The 17,726-nt window shown below is 39.5% G+C and overlaps 1 protein-coding gene across 3 annotated transcripts in view; it reads right to left on the reverse strand.

The window, feature by feature from the left end:
- The window catches only part of PAIP1 (poly(A) binding protein interacting protein 1), a 28,336-nt gene extending 11,969 nt beyond the window's left edge, over positions 1-16,367 (reverse strand). The window contains exons 1-5 of one of the 3 annotated variants that reach the window (XM_057541385.1): positions 15,837-16,367; positions 15,081-15,250; positions 8,173-8,358; positions 4,609-4,721; positions 761-872 (exon numbers count right to left, since the gene is read on the reverse strand). In XM_057541385.1, the coding sequence (XP_057397368.1) occupies positions 761-872; positions 4,609-4,721; positions 8,173-8,358; positions 15,081-15,250; positions 15,837-16,110 (855 nt within the window). In that variant the 5' untranslated portion in view covers positions 16,111-16,367. The remainder of the gene's footprint in view (positions 1-760; positions 873-4,608; positions 4,722-8,172; positions 8,359-15,080; positions 15,251-15,836) is intronic. The other 2 variants (XM_007195551.3, XM_057541386.1) reach the window with 2 other exon arrangements.
- Between the last annotated feature and the right edge of the window lie 1,359 nt (positions 16,368-17,726).

Here is a 17,726-nt window from a genome sequence, read left to right on the forward strand (position 1 = left end):
TGGACAAAGACCTTTTAGATGTATTGACTGAGACGTACATTTGACGGTGGATTCGTGTGTCTTTTCAGAGGTATTTACAATACTAAGTCCTCAAATCAGGGTTTAAGAAGGTATACCGATATCTGGGACTAACTAGTCGAAAAAAAAAAAAATTCAAGCAAATCCATTACAAAGTAATATTCAGCACTTATGTTGCCTACCAACAAGCATATACTCAAGTATACCACCAATTTAGCTGTAGACTTTGCACAAATACATTCTATATAGAAGATTAATATATAAAATAGGACCAAAAAGAACTACTGTAGGTGAATTAGGTGAAAAAAACCAAACAAAAAACACAGAAACTCTAGTCTCTCCTCTCTTCAAAGTTTTATGCTCTGTGGGGCAAGTTGCTTTTGGGTCACCATCTGAAAGTCAACACACTAAATGTGCTAATATTTATGATACAAGGATTCAAAAAGGTGTGATTGTCTGTGTTCCAAAAGCTTGAAATCACATGTAAACCATGGCTTTCCAAAAGTACATAAAGACTTTAAAATGCTTAGTAACTATCTCCCAACACCGCCCATGAATAGGAAGACAAAATGGTACATATGTTCCATTTGAGGACAGATACTACCGTGAGTAGGTACTGAGACTATTTTCTTTATACCCCATTTCACTATTAATGTCATAAAAGAGTAAACACAAATCCCTTATTGAGATCAATTTATATTCTCAGGCTTTGTCAGTACTAAAAAGAAAAATTTCTCCTCACCTCCAGGTTAAGATAAAGTTCTCCCAGAAAGAGTACAAATGCATGGAATCGTTTTCGAGTCACTTCATCCCCTTTTGCAGCTTGATCTTTAACTTCATATTCAGTCCGACATCTAATAAAGACATACCTTTTGTAATCTCACATTGCTTTGTTTTTTAAATAGTCAAACAAGATGACCATTTGTCAGTTTGGTTGTTCACAAGCAATAGAGAGACAAGTACAATGCACCAACACTCTGATTTTCTGAAATAAAAAGTGTTCCTGTCTATTGTAGTGATCAGAATATGTATTATCTTTTCATACAAAGATTCCTAGTTTTAAGAAACTGATAAGAATAGTTGAAAATAAACCTATTACTAGAACAAATTGTAACAAGTTACAGCTGCAGATTTCATGAGGTTCGCTATACATTGGCACTAAAAACAAAACAAAAATACCTCACTGCCTCACCTTATTTATTGCGTCATAGGCTTTTTAAGAAAGCACTGTTTTTATGCGAAGTATCTCTAAAATATTCTGCTCTTGCTGAAATACGAACTTTGAACAGAGCTTTAAAATATATATATAAATACAGACGACGTCCAACTAAGCTGAAAATGAATTCTTATTAAGCCCATTATTCTTATAATTTCTATTATACAAATCAGAGAAGTCAAGTAAGAGGAGAAGTCCCCAGTTGAAACCACATAGAAACATAGAAGGCAATTAATTTGGTCTTTGTTTGGGTCTTTGTTTCTAATAGAGACTAAAGGAGTCAATTAATTTTCCCTTGTTTGATTTCTCCCTGACTTGGTCCATTCACCTTAGAGCTTACATAGTTCTTATTATCTAAAATAATCACAATAAGCCTGTCATTGTCTATACCAGTGAACTATGGTGTCAGCTACTGTTACTAAAACGAATTTTTAAAATGTACTTTTAATGCTCACCATTTTGGTGTTAAAGATTTTTAAATTTTTATTGATAAGGTGTAAGAACATGCTAGAAAAGTCATGTGTTTTATAAAACTGATTTTGATAGTTCTCCTTTTAAAGACCAAGGGAGCAGCTTATGAAGGCTTAATGGCTTTCATACCTGAGGTACCAATTTAAAAAATTTTCAAAAAGAACCTAAAGAAAAAGTCATTTGTTGTCCAAGAATTTACCTTGGTTCAGTTTACGTATCAATCATGAACCCAGCTTAGCTTATTGTGCCAATGCTTACAAGCTATATTAAATGAGTAACATCTGCTGTTTGAGTCAGACGTGGAAAGATATTGGTTATCTTCTCATACATACTAAGTTAATTCCTCATCAGAAAAAAAGTTGGGATATCTATAAATAGAACACTGATTAATAATGGAAAGGATCAGTTAATTAATGCCAATTCAGTTATCCAAGCACCTTGCTGGCTGCTTTCCTTTCTGTCCTTCCTTTTACGACTTTTCTGGTAAGAGCTTCGATGAAATGACCTTTTTGTTTTATCAACGCCATGTCTATTAGATTATATATTAATATATGTTAATGTATGTACAAATGCAAATTCCTACCCTTGTACATGGTTGATTATCTAGGTGAAAGACTCTAAAACTTTAAGCTAAAGATTTTCAATTATAAAAGCAATACATGGCTATTTCAAAAAGGTTAAAACAGAAAAATATAAAGAATAAAGACACTGCAGCCCAGAAATAACTGCTGTGAAGGTAACTTCTATTGGTTTCAAAGTATTCTACATTTTTAAGTTAACAGAATTATGACCTTTTCACTTGTTATATGATTAGTGTTTTTCCGTGCTGATAGCTTTGACAGTATCCTAGTACTAGAGAAGCACACACAGGGGATAGAGAGTCAAAAGAGCCAGAAGAGTGATTCTCAACCATGACTACACAGTAGAATCACTTGGGGAGATTTATAAACCATGCCCACGCTCTCCTTCAGTCTAATTATATCAGAATTTCCAAGACTGGGGGCTTAGCCCCATTTTAAGTCTCTAGGTAACTCTAAGGCAGAGCCAGGGGTGAGTAGCACAAGGGAAGATAAGCAAGCCTTTCTGCCATCCTACCTCCTCAAAGTACCAACTTTCACATCTTTCCAGAAGCTATAATTTGTACTTTAATTATTATGTAAGGTTAGATATCTTTGTAACTTTGTCATTTATATTTTTCCAAACTGCACCTATCCAGAGTCATTCCAAATACTTCTATTAAAAATAGAAATATTTTTGGCCTTTTTCTTACTCATTCCTAAGAGGCCCCTCTTTTCATATTAAATAAATGAGCTCACTGCCATGTGTTACAAATGTCCCTATTTTTACTTCACTTCTTATAAATTTATGACCCCTCCAATATTATAATCTATATGAAATTAAGTTTAATCTCTTGTTTTAGGGCCTGCAGGTATCATGTCTTGCTTAAAAAGGCTTTGCCAACCTAATATTTTTGTTTGTCATTTTTTCCCCTAGTATTTACTGTTTTAGTTTTATATTTGAAATATATTTTGGTGTAAAGAATAAGACAGGAACCCATCTTTGTTTTTTTTCCCCCCAAACGACTAGCCAGTTATGTCAGCAGCACAATTTGTCTTTTACTTATGTATCTGAAGTGTCACCTTCGTTAAAAGCTTAATTTTCAAGTGTCTCTGGAGTGTACTTTTGGAATCTTTATTCTGTTCCAGTGCAGTTTAACCACACGATGGAATACTTTGCAACCATTAAAAGTATCTTTAAAGAACTAGCAGGCAAACTCTAATAAACTCAAAGACAACCTTGTTATTGAATAAAAGAACTCAGATTATAAGAAAATTCATTTCCCTACATTAGCTCATTAATTCAATGTCATCCCAAAACATAAATAAATAACAACATTTGTGTAATTTCACATGCTGATTCTAAAGTTCAGAGAAAATAAGCATGCAAGAATAGCAAAGAAGACTACACACACACACACACGAATGGGGAACTAACTAGACTAGTTGTGAAAAAATGAGTTTTTTAATAGCCTGGTAATAAAACAGGAAGAGAACAAGTAATGAATGGAATATAATGAAAGTCCAGAATCAATGCAAATATAAGGATGTAGTGTGATAAAGGCAGCAGTTCTAATAAGGAATGGATCATTCAAAAAAGTGGTATGGGAAAAATTGGTTAAACATGTGGCAATAAATGAAATTAGATCCTTACTCAAGCCAAAAGTACTAAAAAATATGTAAAGTAACCATTTTTAAGATCTTGGAAAAGGAAAAGGCCTTTCTAGGCACAAAACCAAAGGCAGAGACCATTATAAGAAAAAGGCATATATATGACTATAAACTTAATACTATACAAATAAGAATGGTCTGCCCTTGGACTTCCCTGGTGGCACAGCGGTTAAGAATCCACCTGTTGGGCTTCCCTGGTGGCGCAGTGGTTAAGAATCCACCTGCCAATGCAGGGGACATGGGTTCGAGCCCAGGTCCAGGAAGATCTCACATGTCACGGAGCAACTAAGCCTGTCCACCACAACTACTGAGCCTGTGCTCTAGAGCCCGCGAACCACAACTACTGAGCCCGCGAGCTGCAACTACTGAAGCCTGCGTGCCTAGAGCCCGTGCTCCACAACAAGAGAAGCCACTGCAATGAGAAGTCCGCTCACCACAACAAAGAGTAGCCCCTGCTCGCTGCAACTAAAGAAAGCCCCTGCACAGCAACGAAGACCCAATGCAGCCAAAAATAAATAAATTAATTAATTTAAAAAAGAAAAAAAAAAAAAAAGAATGGTTTGCCCTATTCTCCCCTGCAACTTTCTATAAAGAACAGTCTTTAGCAAAGAAGAATGGTCAAATTCTAGTACATTTAGAAGTAGTTTTCCTTTAATTTCATATATACACACTAACCTTTGAAGTAGCAATTGGCGGAAGTTGCCACTCTGTGGGCTAATTGTCAGATGATGGGACAGGTAATTACAGAGGCGAGCTCCCATGTAAGAGAAATTTGGGATAGATGTGGCCTTTCAAAAAGAAAAAAGTTTTATATGACACAGACACATCAAGTTATTAATGCAAACACTTAACAGCAATATTCTAAAGAGGAAAAACATTCCTGCCCCCAAAACTGTACAGAAAAATGTACAAGTCATTTGTAATTGTTAGGCATAAGGATATTAACTCTCCCTCCCAACCTTACACCAAGAACCAGAATAAGTACAAAGAAAAACATTAAGGTAAGCTCTCCCCACCATTTACCCGAGGTTAGCAGAAAGCAAAGAGATAAATCTCTCTTTACACCAACTAATTTTTGCACAAAATATGTACATGTACCCAGTTGCATAGTGCCAATTATGAAGTATATTTGCCAAACTAATGATCTGTGGCATTTCTCAGGAATAGGACGGCACCAACTTTGGCATCTAGCAGTCCAGAACAAGAATCCCAGGCCTGTTTTGTGACCCTGGATATCTCTAAACCTCCCTGGGCTTCAGTTTCTTGATTCCTAAAGAGGTGATTAATGGTACCTGATGCAAAAGATTAACATTTCAACAACACTCCAAACGCTTGGGGTAAAAGAGGAAATCAAAAGAAATAAGCTATTTTTAATAAGAAGACAGTGGAAAAACACTGAGTATCAAAGACTGTGTGACATAGCCAAAGAAATACTCAGGAAGTTTAACTTTCACTGCAGTTTTAAAAGAACAGTAGAACACACACATTAAGAGGTTAAGGGACTTGGCCAGTCTCACAAAGGTAGCAGTTAACCAGAGTCTAGATCTAACAAATGGCCTGATGCCCCTCCAATCCTATGTTGGGTCTAGTTACTCATGTGCAACCTTAGACAAGTCATTTAACCTCTGTTAAGCTATGTATAAAATGGCGATAAGAGTAATACCTTGCAACCACTGAGGATTGAATGAGTTAACTACAGGTCAAGTGTTTAGCATTGCCTGGCATGGAGTAAGTACTTTATAATTAGAACTTTGTATTTCTAATTATTTCCTTGCTCACACAGGACCCTGTACATTTCTCAGCACGGAAGAAAGACTGATTTCTCCCGACATTCATGTATGTGCATCTGGTACCCCAAAAGACTTGAAATTCAAAATTTATACTTTTCCCATTATTGGCATTGCCTGTTTTCCTTTACTTTTAAAATTTAAAGTAAATTTAAAGACAACAAGGCTGGTCATTAAAGTTTCCTGCTTCCCTGCTATACCTCAATTTTACTTCCATAGACAACCACTTTCAATTCTTTCAGCTGAAAAGGTTTTAACCTCCGTATCTCCATGCTCCATGATTTGAGTTTAGCCATTTCTTACTAGCTCCCCACGAAGGAAGATGAGCATTTACTTTACACCCTGTTTAACCTTACTTCATTTTACTATGGTATAACTATAGATACACCGTGATTTTTAAAATTAGTTTTGTGTTTCCCTTTACAGCTGTACCATGTATTATGCTGATTTCTCCTCTCTTGCACAAGCTTGTTTTCCCTAGACTTAATTTTTTCTACTTTTTAAATATTATTTCTCACTGACTTCTCATTAGTTTGTTCTTCTTAATATCTTCAAACATAAGGGAGTGCGCTCATCTTACCAGGGAAGTCTTTCCTGGAGCATTCTGCCCGATTCCAGCGAAGCCTTGTACCTGTAGGCCTACTATGTGCATGGCTACTATCTTGGGATCTCCTTTCACCATCATCTGGATGATTCACTTAGCCTCTCCTGTAAAATTCCCTGTTTCCTAGTTCCCATGTCTTCATCCTTAAATCGTCCTTTTGGTGGAGTACCTCCTTCAAGAACTTCAAGAAGGATTATGATAAAACTTCAAACTGGTTACTCAGTGCAAAAAGATCTAGACAGTCTAATTTTTTTAGATTTTCAAGCAATCTTTTTAGCCTCATTCCATCCTTATCCTAGAACCTTTCTGGAGATTCTGCATCATAAATCAGGGCGATTCTCGACTTTCCCCACTGGCTTGGAATTCAACTTTTTAAAAAATCCGCCAGGTCAGTTACCACTCACCCATCTGTGTTCTAGTCTCCAAAGAGGGTACTTCTATCTCCTTTCGCCGTATAAGTCCTTATGGGCTTTTGGTGTTTTAAAATCCCCACACTGTCATTTTAATAGTATTTGGTGAGGAATCAAAATTGAATATGTACGTTTAATCTGCCTTTTTTTTTTTTTAAACAATAGGTCTTCTCTCGTTAGTTGCTATGAGTAAATTCCCTCAATGAAATTTAAGAACTGTTGGTAAATCTATATCACTGACCATAGAATGTTAGAACTTAAAATAATACTAAGTACATCTTTGAAGCGTTGGCTTTGAGACAATCACAGAAATTGTAGTTTGTTAGGTTAGAGCCTTTCTAACCAACCCTGATATAATATGAGCATAATAAGAACTATAATAATAATATAATTCTGATATAAGAACTATAATCAAGCAGCCTATTGAAGGGCTGAAACTAAATAGAGCCAGAAAAGCAAAAAGAAAAAAGTAAAATTCTTCCATTTTCTTATCTAATATTCCTTTTTAATCCATTTAGATGGCAAAAGTAGGAATCAGGATAAATAGAGCAGTTCTATCTTCCTAAAACCTCAGGCATTTTCAGAAATCTAAGAGTTAGCCAGGTAATACTGGGGTCCAGTAACAATGTAGAACAAACTGGAAAAGTAGTCAAATGAAACACTAGGTAGGATTACGAAAACACAAAAAAACAACCTGCTATCATAAGTCACCCTTACATATATTCCAAGTTTGAGCTGCTCTTTCAGCAATGACTGAAACAGAAATATAACCTTTGGTGGCGTTTATCTCCTACTCTGTTTCTGGCCAGTCTCCTCACTGACCTTAAATTTGTCTTCAAAATTGAGTGTTGTCTATTTTTTCCCCCTTAAAATAGCGTTAATGTGTTAATGACCAATATGCTAGAATTAAAACTAAACTTTGTGTGAACAACCTAGACTGACATTAGATTTTTTAAAGGAATTGAGATGTAAATCCTTGACATTTTTAAAGACAAGCAGAAATGTTAAGACTTAAATCAAGGTGTTTTGTGGTCCTTTTTTTTTTTTTTTTTTTTTAAATAAAGAATCATTTATGAGGCAAAAAAGTTCTCCCATGACTTTTTTTCTCCCCTACTCCAATAATGGCAGATCTTTATAAAACAGAGGTTTGGAAAAAAGGCATGATACTCATGTAGTGTCCTCAGAAGTGTCCAAAGCTCCTTCTAACTGCCTGTACAGAGCCTTGGCTACACAGGAAAATTTGCAGTCTGGCTCTAGTCCTGGATCCCTAACTACAGAAATTCTGTACAACAGGGACTTAAAAGCTCTCATGAACCATAAAGAGTCAAGGAGTGTGGAGGCTGGTGAACATGTCCCTGGCCCCCCTCAAGGAGAAGCCACCACCTTCGGGCATCAAGGAAGCTATCCAGTGACTGCCCCATGCTATTAGCCAACCTACCTGTTGATAGATGAGTTCCACAAGTTCTTGCAAAGCATCATCTGTTGTAACCCAGCCATTCAGTGTCTCTGCAAACTGTTCAATTTCAGTTTCAAAACTGCCAGGCTGCTCTGTAAGATGATTCAAAAAATCCTGAACATATTCTGACAAAGTGGGATAATCCTCACAACCATCCTCATAGGATTCCTATAGATCAAAATGTTAAAAAAAAAAAATTAATCCATGCAACTGGCTAAAAAAACATGAAGCAGCTTTGAGTTGGGATGTCTCTAGCTCAAATGATATTTTTAAGAATCCTTAACCTGATAAAATGTGTTATTTTCTTCAAAAAGTTAAGTCCACTTCTTCCTTGCCCAATAGCCAAAATGTTATAATAGAAGGGCTTCATCTAGCTGGGTAGAGAATTGTCTTCTCACCCCTGGTAGATTTACAAGATGGCTGAGAAATAAAGTTTAAACCAATATTTCATTATAATACCAAGATCAAAATTAAGATTTAGAGATACAATAAGATCCAGGATTTGTTTCAAAATGGGAGGGGGAGAGGGACCAGAGATATAGAAACAAGAATGGCCACCTGGAGCTAACTATTGAGGCCATGGGCATTCATTATACCATTCTCTATCCTTGTAGACATTTGACAATTTCTATATTGAAAAAAAAAGTTTGTCATCTGTCAATCCCCAAGGACATGGAAATAAATATATAGTTAAGTGACTATAAAATATCATAGTGTACAGTGGTAGGAGACTTGCTATGTCCAAGTTTGCAGCCAATCTTGATAGTTGCAACAGTTTCCAATTAATATCTATCACTATCACCCCAATGTTCATAGCAACATTATTTACAATAGCCAAGGCACGGAAGCAACCTAAATGTCCATCGACAGATGAATGGATAAAGAAGATGTGGTACTTATATACAATGGAATATTACTCAGTCATAAAAAAGAATGAAATAATGCTATTTGCAGCAACATGGATGGACCTAGAGATTATCATACTAAGTGAAGTCAGTCAGACAAAGATCATATGATATCACTTACACGTGGAATCTAAAAAAATGACACAAATGAATTTATTTACAAAACAGAAATGGAGTCACAGATGTAGAAAACAAACTTATGGCTACCAGGGGGGAAAGGAGGGAGAAGGGATAAACTGGGAGAATGGGATTGACATATACACACTACTATATATAAAACAGATAACTAATAAGGACCTACTTATTCCTATTAGCAAAAGGAACTCTACTCAATACTCTGTAATGACCTATATGGGAAAAGAATCTAAAAAAGAGTGGATATATGTATATGTATAACTGATTCACTTTGCTGAAACTAACACAACATTGTAAATTAACTATATTCCAATAAAATTTTAAAAAAAATATACCACTATCACCTTTAAGTAGTTCCTAACCTTTTAATTAAAAGAACACAAAACCATATTTTAGTACTATTTAATTTTTAGAGAGACTTACAGCCAATAAAAATTTCTGGGAAGATAGACAAGGGATAACAGTAGTTACATCTGGAGTGAGGAAACATTTATGTTATAAATACCGACCCTTTATTATGAAATTGTGAAAGCAGTTAAGCATTATAAATGCATGTATATTAAATAATTACTTAATGTTAACCACAAACGTGTGAATTTTACAATTAAAAACTAGTTTAAGTTTCTGATATACAGTTTAGAGTTTTACAGATTTGTAGTATCCTACTATTAATGACAATGAAAAGCAGGAAGTCTACAGGTCCCAGTTGATGGTACTGATTTCCTAACTGTTCCTATCAAACGTCATTCATTGTGGCAAAATGCAGTTTAGAACACTGATTTCAGTCTTTCTTTTTCCAAATAAGCATAACTCTTTTAAGAGAATTTGAAGTGTGAAAGTAAAAGAGGAAAGTAGAGCTGTTCTGAATAAAGCTGAAAAGGGGATTCAGAGCCTGTTGTTTCAAGCAAAAAGGGAGACACAGAGTATTCTGAACAGATGAGCACTCCAATGTGTTTGAATCAAAGCTTGTATTAGTTCTCTAGTAGCAGATTTTTTTTTAAACATTATCAGAGTTATTATTTTAATTAATTAATTAATTAATTAATTTTTGGCTATGTTGGGTCTTTGTTTCTGTGCAAGGGCTTTCTCTAGTTGCGGCAAGCGGGGGCCACTCTTCATCGCGGTGCGCGGGCCTCTCACTGTTGCGGCCTCTCCCATTGTGGAGCATAGGCTCCAGACACGCAGGCTCAATAGTTGCGGCTCACGGGCTTAGTTGCTCCGTGGCATGTGGGATCTTCCCAGACCAGGGCTCGAACCCGTGTCCCCTGCATTGGCAGGCAGATTCTTAACCACTGCGCCACCAGGGAAGCCCCCAGATTTTTTAAAGTATACATTTCTTCAGTCTTCAATGTGAAGTCAAATGGCTTCCAAGCAGAGGAATATTTAAGATTTATTTTTCTTGGAAAGAGTTCTGTGACAAGAGGTTAGGAGGGACATCAACTAGAAAACTTACGTCCGGGGGGGAGGCGGTGCATATGGGGGGATAGGGGTATATGGGAACTCTCTGTACTCTCCAATCAGCTGTGCTGTGAATCTAAAGCTGCTCTAAAAAAATAGTCTATTAATTTAAAAAAACCAAAAAACAAAAACAACAACAAAAAAGAAAACTCACTTCCCAGTAGGTACTTTGAATACATTGTCAAGAGATGAGAACCTAATCCAAAGCAGTGGGGATAAAAGGAAATGATCACTTAGGTGGAATAGTCGAGACTATTTTAGTTAACTTGATTGAAAGCGGGCAAGAGTGTGAAGGAGGAAAGTGAGTCAATACACCACAAGCTTTTAGCCTGAGCAGCTAGTTAGAATATAAAAGTATAAGAAGAGGTTTGCAAAAGATAAATTCTTTTTCGTTCTTGAGTTTGAATGTGAGATCCTCAGAAGAGGTCAAGACAAATGGAAACACAAGCCTGGGGTTAAGAGGAAGAATTAGATTCCAGAGTTATCAACAGGCAGGTTGGTGATGGTCAGATTCTAGGGGATTCTAGTATCACTAAGGGAGGTAATAAAACAGACAAAAGACAGAACCTCAGAGCCTGCATTCTGAGGGAAGGAGGAATGGTCTCAAAGTTGGGAGGATGAAGTACTGCCACAGAAGCCAAAGGAAAAGGTAAATGAGGAGAGGTGCTCATAATAGCAAATGCTACAGAATAATTTCATTGGTTGAAATCTGAGAGAATGATGGTTGCAGAGTGTTAGGAATCAGAACTATGTACACAGAGAAAAAAACTGAGAAAATTAGTTAGTTATCTTAAATATTCAGTTTTTATAAAAAGGAGGAAATCTTGAAAGACTGAAAAGGTACCCTTGGCACCTAGAACAGGACCCACACTGGGAATTAAACCTTACAGATCATACTGTGGTCAACAAAGTCTATTTAGATGAGGTTTAAGAGGACGATAGATTTTAAAACCCAAACAACATCAGCATCTGTCACAAAAATAGTATCAGTACAATTAAGAGGATCAGTCTGCAGAGGTTTGAACGGTCAGCGAGAAGTAAAGTGGTACCAACAGTGAATAATTTTTCATTTTGGAGAACATCACTATTGAAAGGCAGGAGAGAAACTGGGCAGTAAGTTGAAGGAGGGTGTTCTTAGCAAAAGCTGGGATTTTTTGTGCACATGGGGGTGGGGGGGGTTGTCTCTTAATAAATGCTTTATCAACTCCTATGTGGAATTTTTGGTTCTCGTAAGTGAACCGTGATTAAATATTCAAGATGTAATGGTTTACCTGAGAAGAAGCAATGGCCAGGAATAGATGGATACAGCAACTCATTGGTAAGAAGGCATGTAAAGCAGTAAAATTCTAGCAGTGGGATTAGAGGAAGGATTGAAGATAAAAGGGCTTGGAGTTTTAGAAGGGTTATGAAAGCACAGCAAAAGACTATCAGAAAAAATTTAAAAAGCATGCATTCTTGAGAGCAGATCCAGCTCAATGATACCAGGCAATAGCTTCTCATGTGTATAACAAAAGCAGACTCAAGGAATTTCTGGAAACCCAGCTAGGAGACCACTAGAATAGAGGCTCTACAAGGACAAGAATTTTTGTCTATTTTATCCACTGCTGTATCCCCAGCCCTTGACTCGTGGTAAGCATCCGCCTTTTTATTTATTTATTTATTTTATTTTTGGCTGCGTTGGGTCTTCATTGCTGCATGCAGGCTTTCTCTAGTTGCGGCAAGCAGGGATTACTCTTCGTTGCAGTGTGTGGGCTTCTCATTGCGGAGGCTTCTCTTTGTTTCCGAGCACGGGCTCTACGCGCGCGGGCTTCAGTAGTTGTGGCTCGCAGGCTCTGGAGCACAGGCTCAGTAGTTGTGGCGCATGGGCTTAGTTGCTCCGCGGCATGTGGGGCTCAAACCTGCATCCCCGGCATTGGCAGGCAGATTCTTAACCACTGCGCCACCAGGGAAGCCCTCAACTATTTCTTAATGAGTGAGTGACTTTGGATTACGGTTACTACAAGGAAAAGTTTCCCTCATAACCAGATTTTATCCCAAGACTCGGGAAAAACAAGGATTTTGCTGTTCTGTGACTAACTGGATTGAGAAAAACTCCTAGCTTTGACAGAGGGTAAAAGGGTAAGGCCCGAAAATATATCAGGGCAGGGGTAGCAAGCTTGAATGCCTATAGAATCCAGGTGGATTATAGGCAAATGAAGTAAGCCAGTGAGCAAATTAGAGCTTACACATTCCATATAAAGGGGCTGCCTCTATTCAGCTCCAGCCAACTTTGCTCTATCAAAACAGCAGTCCAGTATGGCCAGATCTTATGGATTTCAAGAGAAACCAAAAAATTCAGATTTGCAATATCTAATTTAAGTACTGATAAATTATAAAGCCCCTTTTAAAAAAACTCAGGGCCAAAAAAGACACACCTGCAGGGTACACGTGAGCCACAGGCTTCCAGTTTGCAATCTTTTCTGGCAAAATGAGTGCAGCAGGAGCTGAGGAGACCAAGGAGCGCCTAAAAGATGGCAGTGGCTCAAAGGAAGTGGACTAACATGGCTCAACACATTGCTCTCAGGAATCACTTGAACTATGTATAAAACTAGTTGGTAAAGAACAGCAAAAAAAAAATTGCATCCCTCCCACCATAAGATAGCCCAAATCAATAGGAAGACAAACAAATGAGGAACCATTTGTGGTTCTTAAGGTAAGTATCCTTAAGAGTTATTCAACTACTCACAGCTCTCCAGTGGTTCCCTTCTTCTCTAAGCCAAATACAGTTTTGGGGCAAGAATCCAGCTGCTCTCATTTCTACTTTACCTGATTGATGGCCCATTCCACCCCAAATCAATTGCTCTTCCTACTATGCCTATATTTTCCCCTCTCTAGCCCCAAAGTTCTTCTTAATGCAGTCTAAGATGCATGAAGTTTCTAAAATATGGAATAAAGCTTTCCCATGCTTTCTATCAAATATGGAAGTCAAGTCCCCCCATTCTCCCCCCAAAAGTAACAAAAAAAGGTGTGCCACCATTAGTTGATCAGGTACATTCAAATTAAAAAACTAACACCCACCCACCAGAATGGCTAAACTTAAATAGCAAATACCTAGTGCTGGCAAGGAACTAAAGCGACTGGAAACCAAACAGTACTCAACGCATACATTGGAACAGTCTCTTTGGAAAAATATTTGGCAGTCTACTAAAGCTGGCTACCTTAAGTCCCAACAACTCCACTCCTAGGTATATACCAAACAGAAACAAGGGCAAATGTCCACCAAGGCATGGACAAGAATAGCAGTCCTAATTTTAAAAGCCCAAAAGTGAAAGCTACCCAAATGTTCATCAACAGACAAATATTCACACAATGGAATGCTATGAGAATTAGTCACCTCCAATTACATGCTACAATATGGATTAATTTTGATATTGAATGAAAGAAAAATATATTTTATATGACTCCATTTATATGAACTTTTAACAAAGGCAAAACTATTGTTAAAGCAAAATAGCGGTGACCTTTGGAGAGCAGTAATGATTAGAAGGGGACAGAGCGGGCTTTGGGGATGTTGATAACGTAATGTACACTATTCTGTATATTACATGTCAAAAAATGAAGACAGGAAAAATAGGACTTATGCTAAAGTATTATCATTTCTTCAATCCAGAATGGTCCCTGCCCTACTTATCTACAATTAATTGCTATGCATTTACATAGCAAAACAAATTCTTTTCTATATATCCCAATTGTGCTTGGCATTTTTTCCTGCCATTTAAGTGTGATCAATTTCTAAAATTCTTACGTTATTGACAAAGATGACTCTGAAAGTTTAAAATACTTTATCAAATTTTAAAACACTTCATCAAAACTCCCTACATTTCTACATAACTGTAAATTAGAACCAGAAACACTTCTATTTTAACATAACAGAGCCCAAATGTGTATTTCTCAACATTCAAAAACCTACCTGAATTAGTCTGCAGCAAAACCACTGATAATTTACCCTAAAGCTACCAATGAGTATTCAGCTGTCCTGCTAAAATCAAAAATTAACTTTGCCAGGCCACTATTCTATAGGTTGTCCATAAAGTCAGGACACAGACTTTAGTTTTATAGACTGAAGATGTCCTTGACCGCCTTAAATTTATTAGCCTAGAGATAGTCTACAGATGCTGGAAATATAGCAGTGAACAAAACAGACAAGATTGTCTACTCTCAAGCTTACATTCTGATACCTTGAACATAATAACTACAAAATACATTCTTGAATCAATTTTGTTTCATGATTTCAATAAATCCATAAAATGTTTTATGTGTGGTACAGAAAGCACACCAGTATACTGATAAATGATGCAATAACCATATTATTCCAATAATATTAACCTAGGGTTGCAGTAAAAGTGTACTTACTGTATAATTAGAAGAATAACTTGATGGGTAAAATTCAGGGGCGTTCACAGACAGCTTAGACATTAACACAGGAGCTGCAACCACCTGGGGTTTAGCCATTGTTGACTCCGAATTCTGCTGTGGGCTATTATCCTGCGAACTAGGTGGAGCTCTCGGGGGCCTCGTTTGTTCTGAGAAAGGAAAAAAAAATCGGTGTTAGATGCGTTCATTCCCTTGTATAACTTACAGTACACTGAGAAGCCATCTGAGCAGGGATGGTTTTTAAGTCAAACAAGAACCCTCACGAAATTTAAGGTTATCGCCAGAATATGTGCAGAGAGCCTACAAAAAGGAACAATAGACTTGCTTTAGCTCATTTATGAACAGACCTGCGTCCTGAATAAACACTTGAGGGCTTCTTTTTCTTTTCTTTTTTTTTTTTTTTAAGTCGGTTAAAAAGAGATGGTTGCCCGCCTAAGGCCTCCCTCTCGGGGGCTGGGGAGGGGGAGGCGATTTTTACTTCCTCCCGGGACAACAGAACTCGGGAGACCGCGCACCGGACCCCTCCCCCCGCCGGGGCGCACAAAGGATTCCAACGGCCACCTTCCAAACCCCGTTCCGGGCCCGTCCCCACCCCGTAACAACCGGGCCCCTTGGGGAATGCTTTCGGGGAACCGGGAGGAAAGAGGAGACAGAGCGCCGCCCTCGCGCGCGCGCGCAGGGCCGTGGGGAAGCGTTTGGCCCAGGAGGACGGGGTCCCCTAGAGCGGCTCCGTACCTGGGAGCGCCCCGGGCCGGGGAGGCCTCTGGGGGCCGGCGGGGACCTCGCACTGGGCCCCTGGCGGCGGGGCCGTCCTGGGCTGGCGCAGCGGCGGCGGCTGCAGGAAGCCCGGGGCTTTGGGCTGCGGCGGCGGCGGGTGCCGCGGCCGCTCAGTAGGCCCAGCTCCGTTCGGGAAACCGCCGCCCTCAGGCCCGCCCCCTCCGCGGCCCAGGCCCAGGCCCCGGCTCCGGCCCCGACCAGCACCTGGGGCCCGATCGAAACCGTCCGACATGCTCCTCCTCCTCCTCCTGCGGGGGCCACCGCCGCTGCGCTCGGAAGAGGACGCCGGGAGAGGCGTCGCAGGCCGGCTCTCGCCGCCGAGCTCACTGGGGCCTCATGGAGGAGGAGGGCGGCGGGCCCCTGCTCCGCGCTTCAGCGGAGCGGACGGCAGCTGAAGCACCCGCCAAGGCCGCCGCACCGGAGAGCCCGGCCCCCACGGCTACCCTCCGCTTTCTGATTCTCCCCCAAAACCCAGCTCCCCCGCCTTCGGCGCGTCGGGGGCGAAGGCGGGTCACAGCGGCCCCCCGCGGCCCGGAGGCCCCGTTCGCAGCGGGCCGGCAGCCGCGGCCCTGCAGGCCGCCGGGAGAGGGGCAGCTAGACCGCTGGACAGCCCTGCTCGCCTCGGGCCGGGCGAGGGCATGTCGGTTCCCGCGGCCGGGCTCGGGGCAGAGGGGGGCGCTTACCCCTGGCGGGCCCGGCCTACACGAGGCTCTATGGAGAGAAGTCAGACACTGACGGTTGATGCCAGGAAAATAAAAATACGGGGGGAGGGGGCGTGGAGCCAGAGCCAGGGTTCGCGGACGCGCAGGTGTGTTCAATGACCCGGCGCCGGCGAGACCGGAGGACTGGTCGGGAAGGGGTCTCTGGAAGCTGCCCTGCCACCTACTACGTTAGCCGCGGGGAGGGGAGTAGGAACAGAATCAAAAATGCCCCCCACCCCGGCCCATCTCAATTCACTGTAGATATTTATCACAGTAGGTCACACTGTGACCAAGCTTTACTCTCTTCCCTTTTCTCTTCCCCTCCAGAAATTTTAAGAAAATACCCTACCTTTCAATGAAACTCTCCTCCTTTTCATCTTCTACCGGTGCCGTCCAATCAAAATATAATGCGAACCACAAATGCAAGCCACTTATGTAATTATTAATTTTGTAGAAGGCACATTACACGAGTGAAAAGAAACAGGTGAGATTAATTTTCATAATATAGTTTACTTAACCCAATAGATCCCAAATGGCATCATTCCAACATGTAATTAATATAAAGATATTAATGAGATTTTCTCTTTTTTCATACTAATCAAAATCCAAAGTGTATTTTACATTTTCTGCATATCTCACTTGGGATTAGACACATTTCAGGTGCTCAATAGCCCCCTGTGGCTAGTGGCTACCGCATTGCACAACAAAGTTCTAGACATTATTTATGTGTAAATTATTGTTTTAATCAGTCCTGACGGTGCTAAAGCCAAATGAAGGATGAATATAAGTAATGAAAAGGAGGGGGAAAAAATGATTTCTTTACTGTTAGATTGAAACATCTCCACAAATTGATTGTAGCCCTGTATTTTAAGCAAGCCTTAATGTTTTTCACCATTGTCATCTTGAGAATCATTTCAGTTAAGAAAACTCTTTTTAACCATTTTCTCTTCTTGCTAATGAAGAAAACACTGACATCTTCACCTAAATGAAAGAGGAAAATGGCTCTGATGAAGGCAATCGTGAATAAATGATTCATGCTGTTGATTGTTGGCAAAAATAATGAAGTCAGGGAAGGAAGCCAGCACAAAGTGTGGTTCCTTGGTGCTGAGAAAGAATGTAGGGTTCAAAGTAGGCCAGAGCGTTGGTT

The sequence above is a fragment of the Balaenoptera acutorostrata genome, chromosome 2 (genome assembly GCF_949987535.1).
Source record: "Balaenoptera acutorostrata chromosome 2, mBalAcu1.1, whole genome shotgun sequence".
In the NCBI taxonomy this organism is placed as follows: domain Eukaryota; kingdom Metazoa; phylum Chordata; class Mammalia; order Artiodactyla; family Balaenopteridae; genus Balaenoptera; species Balaenoptera acutorostrata.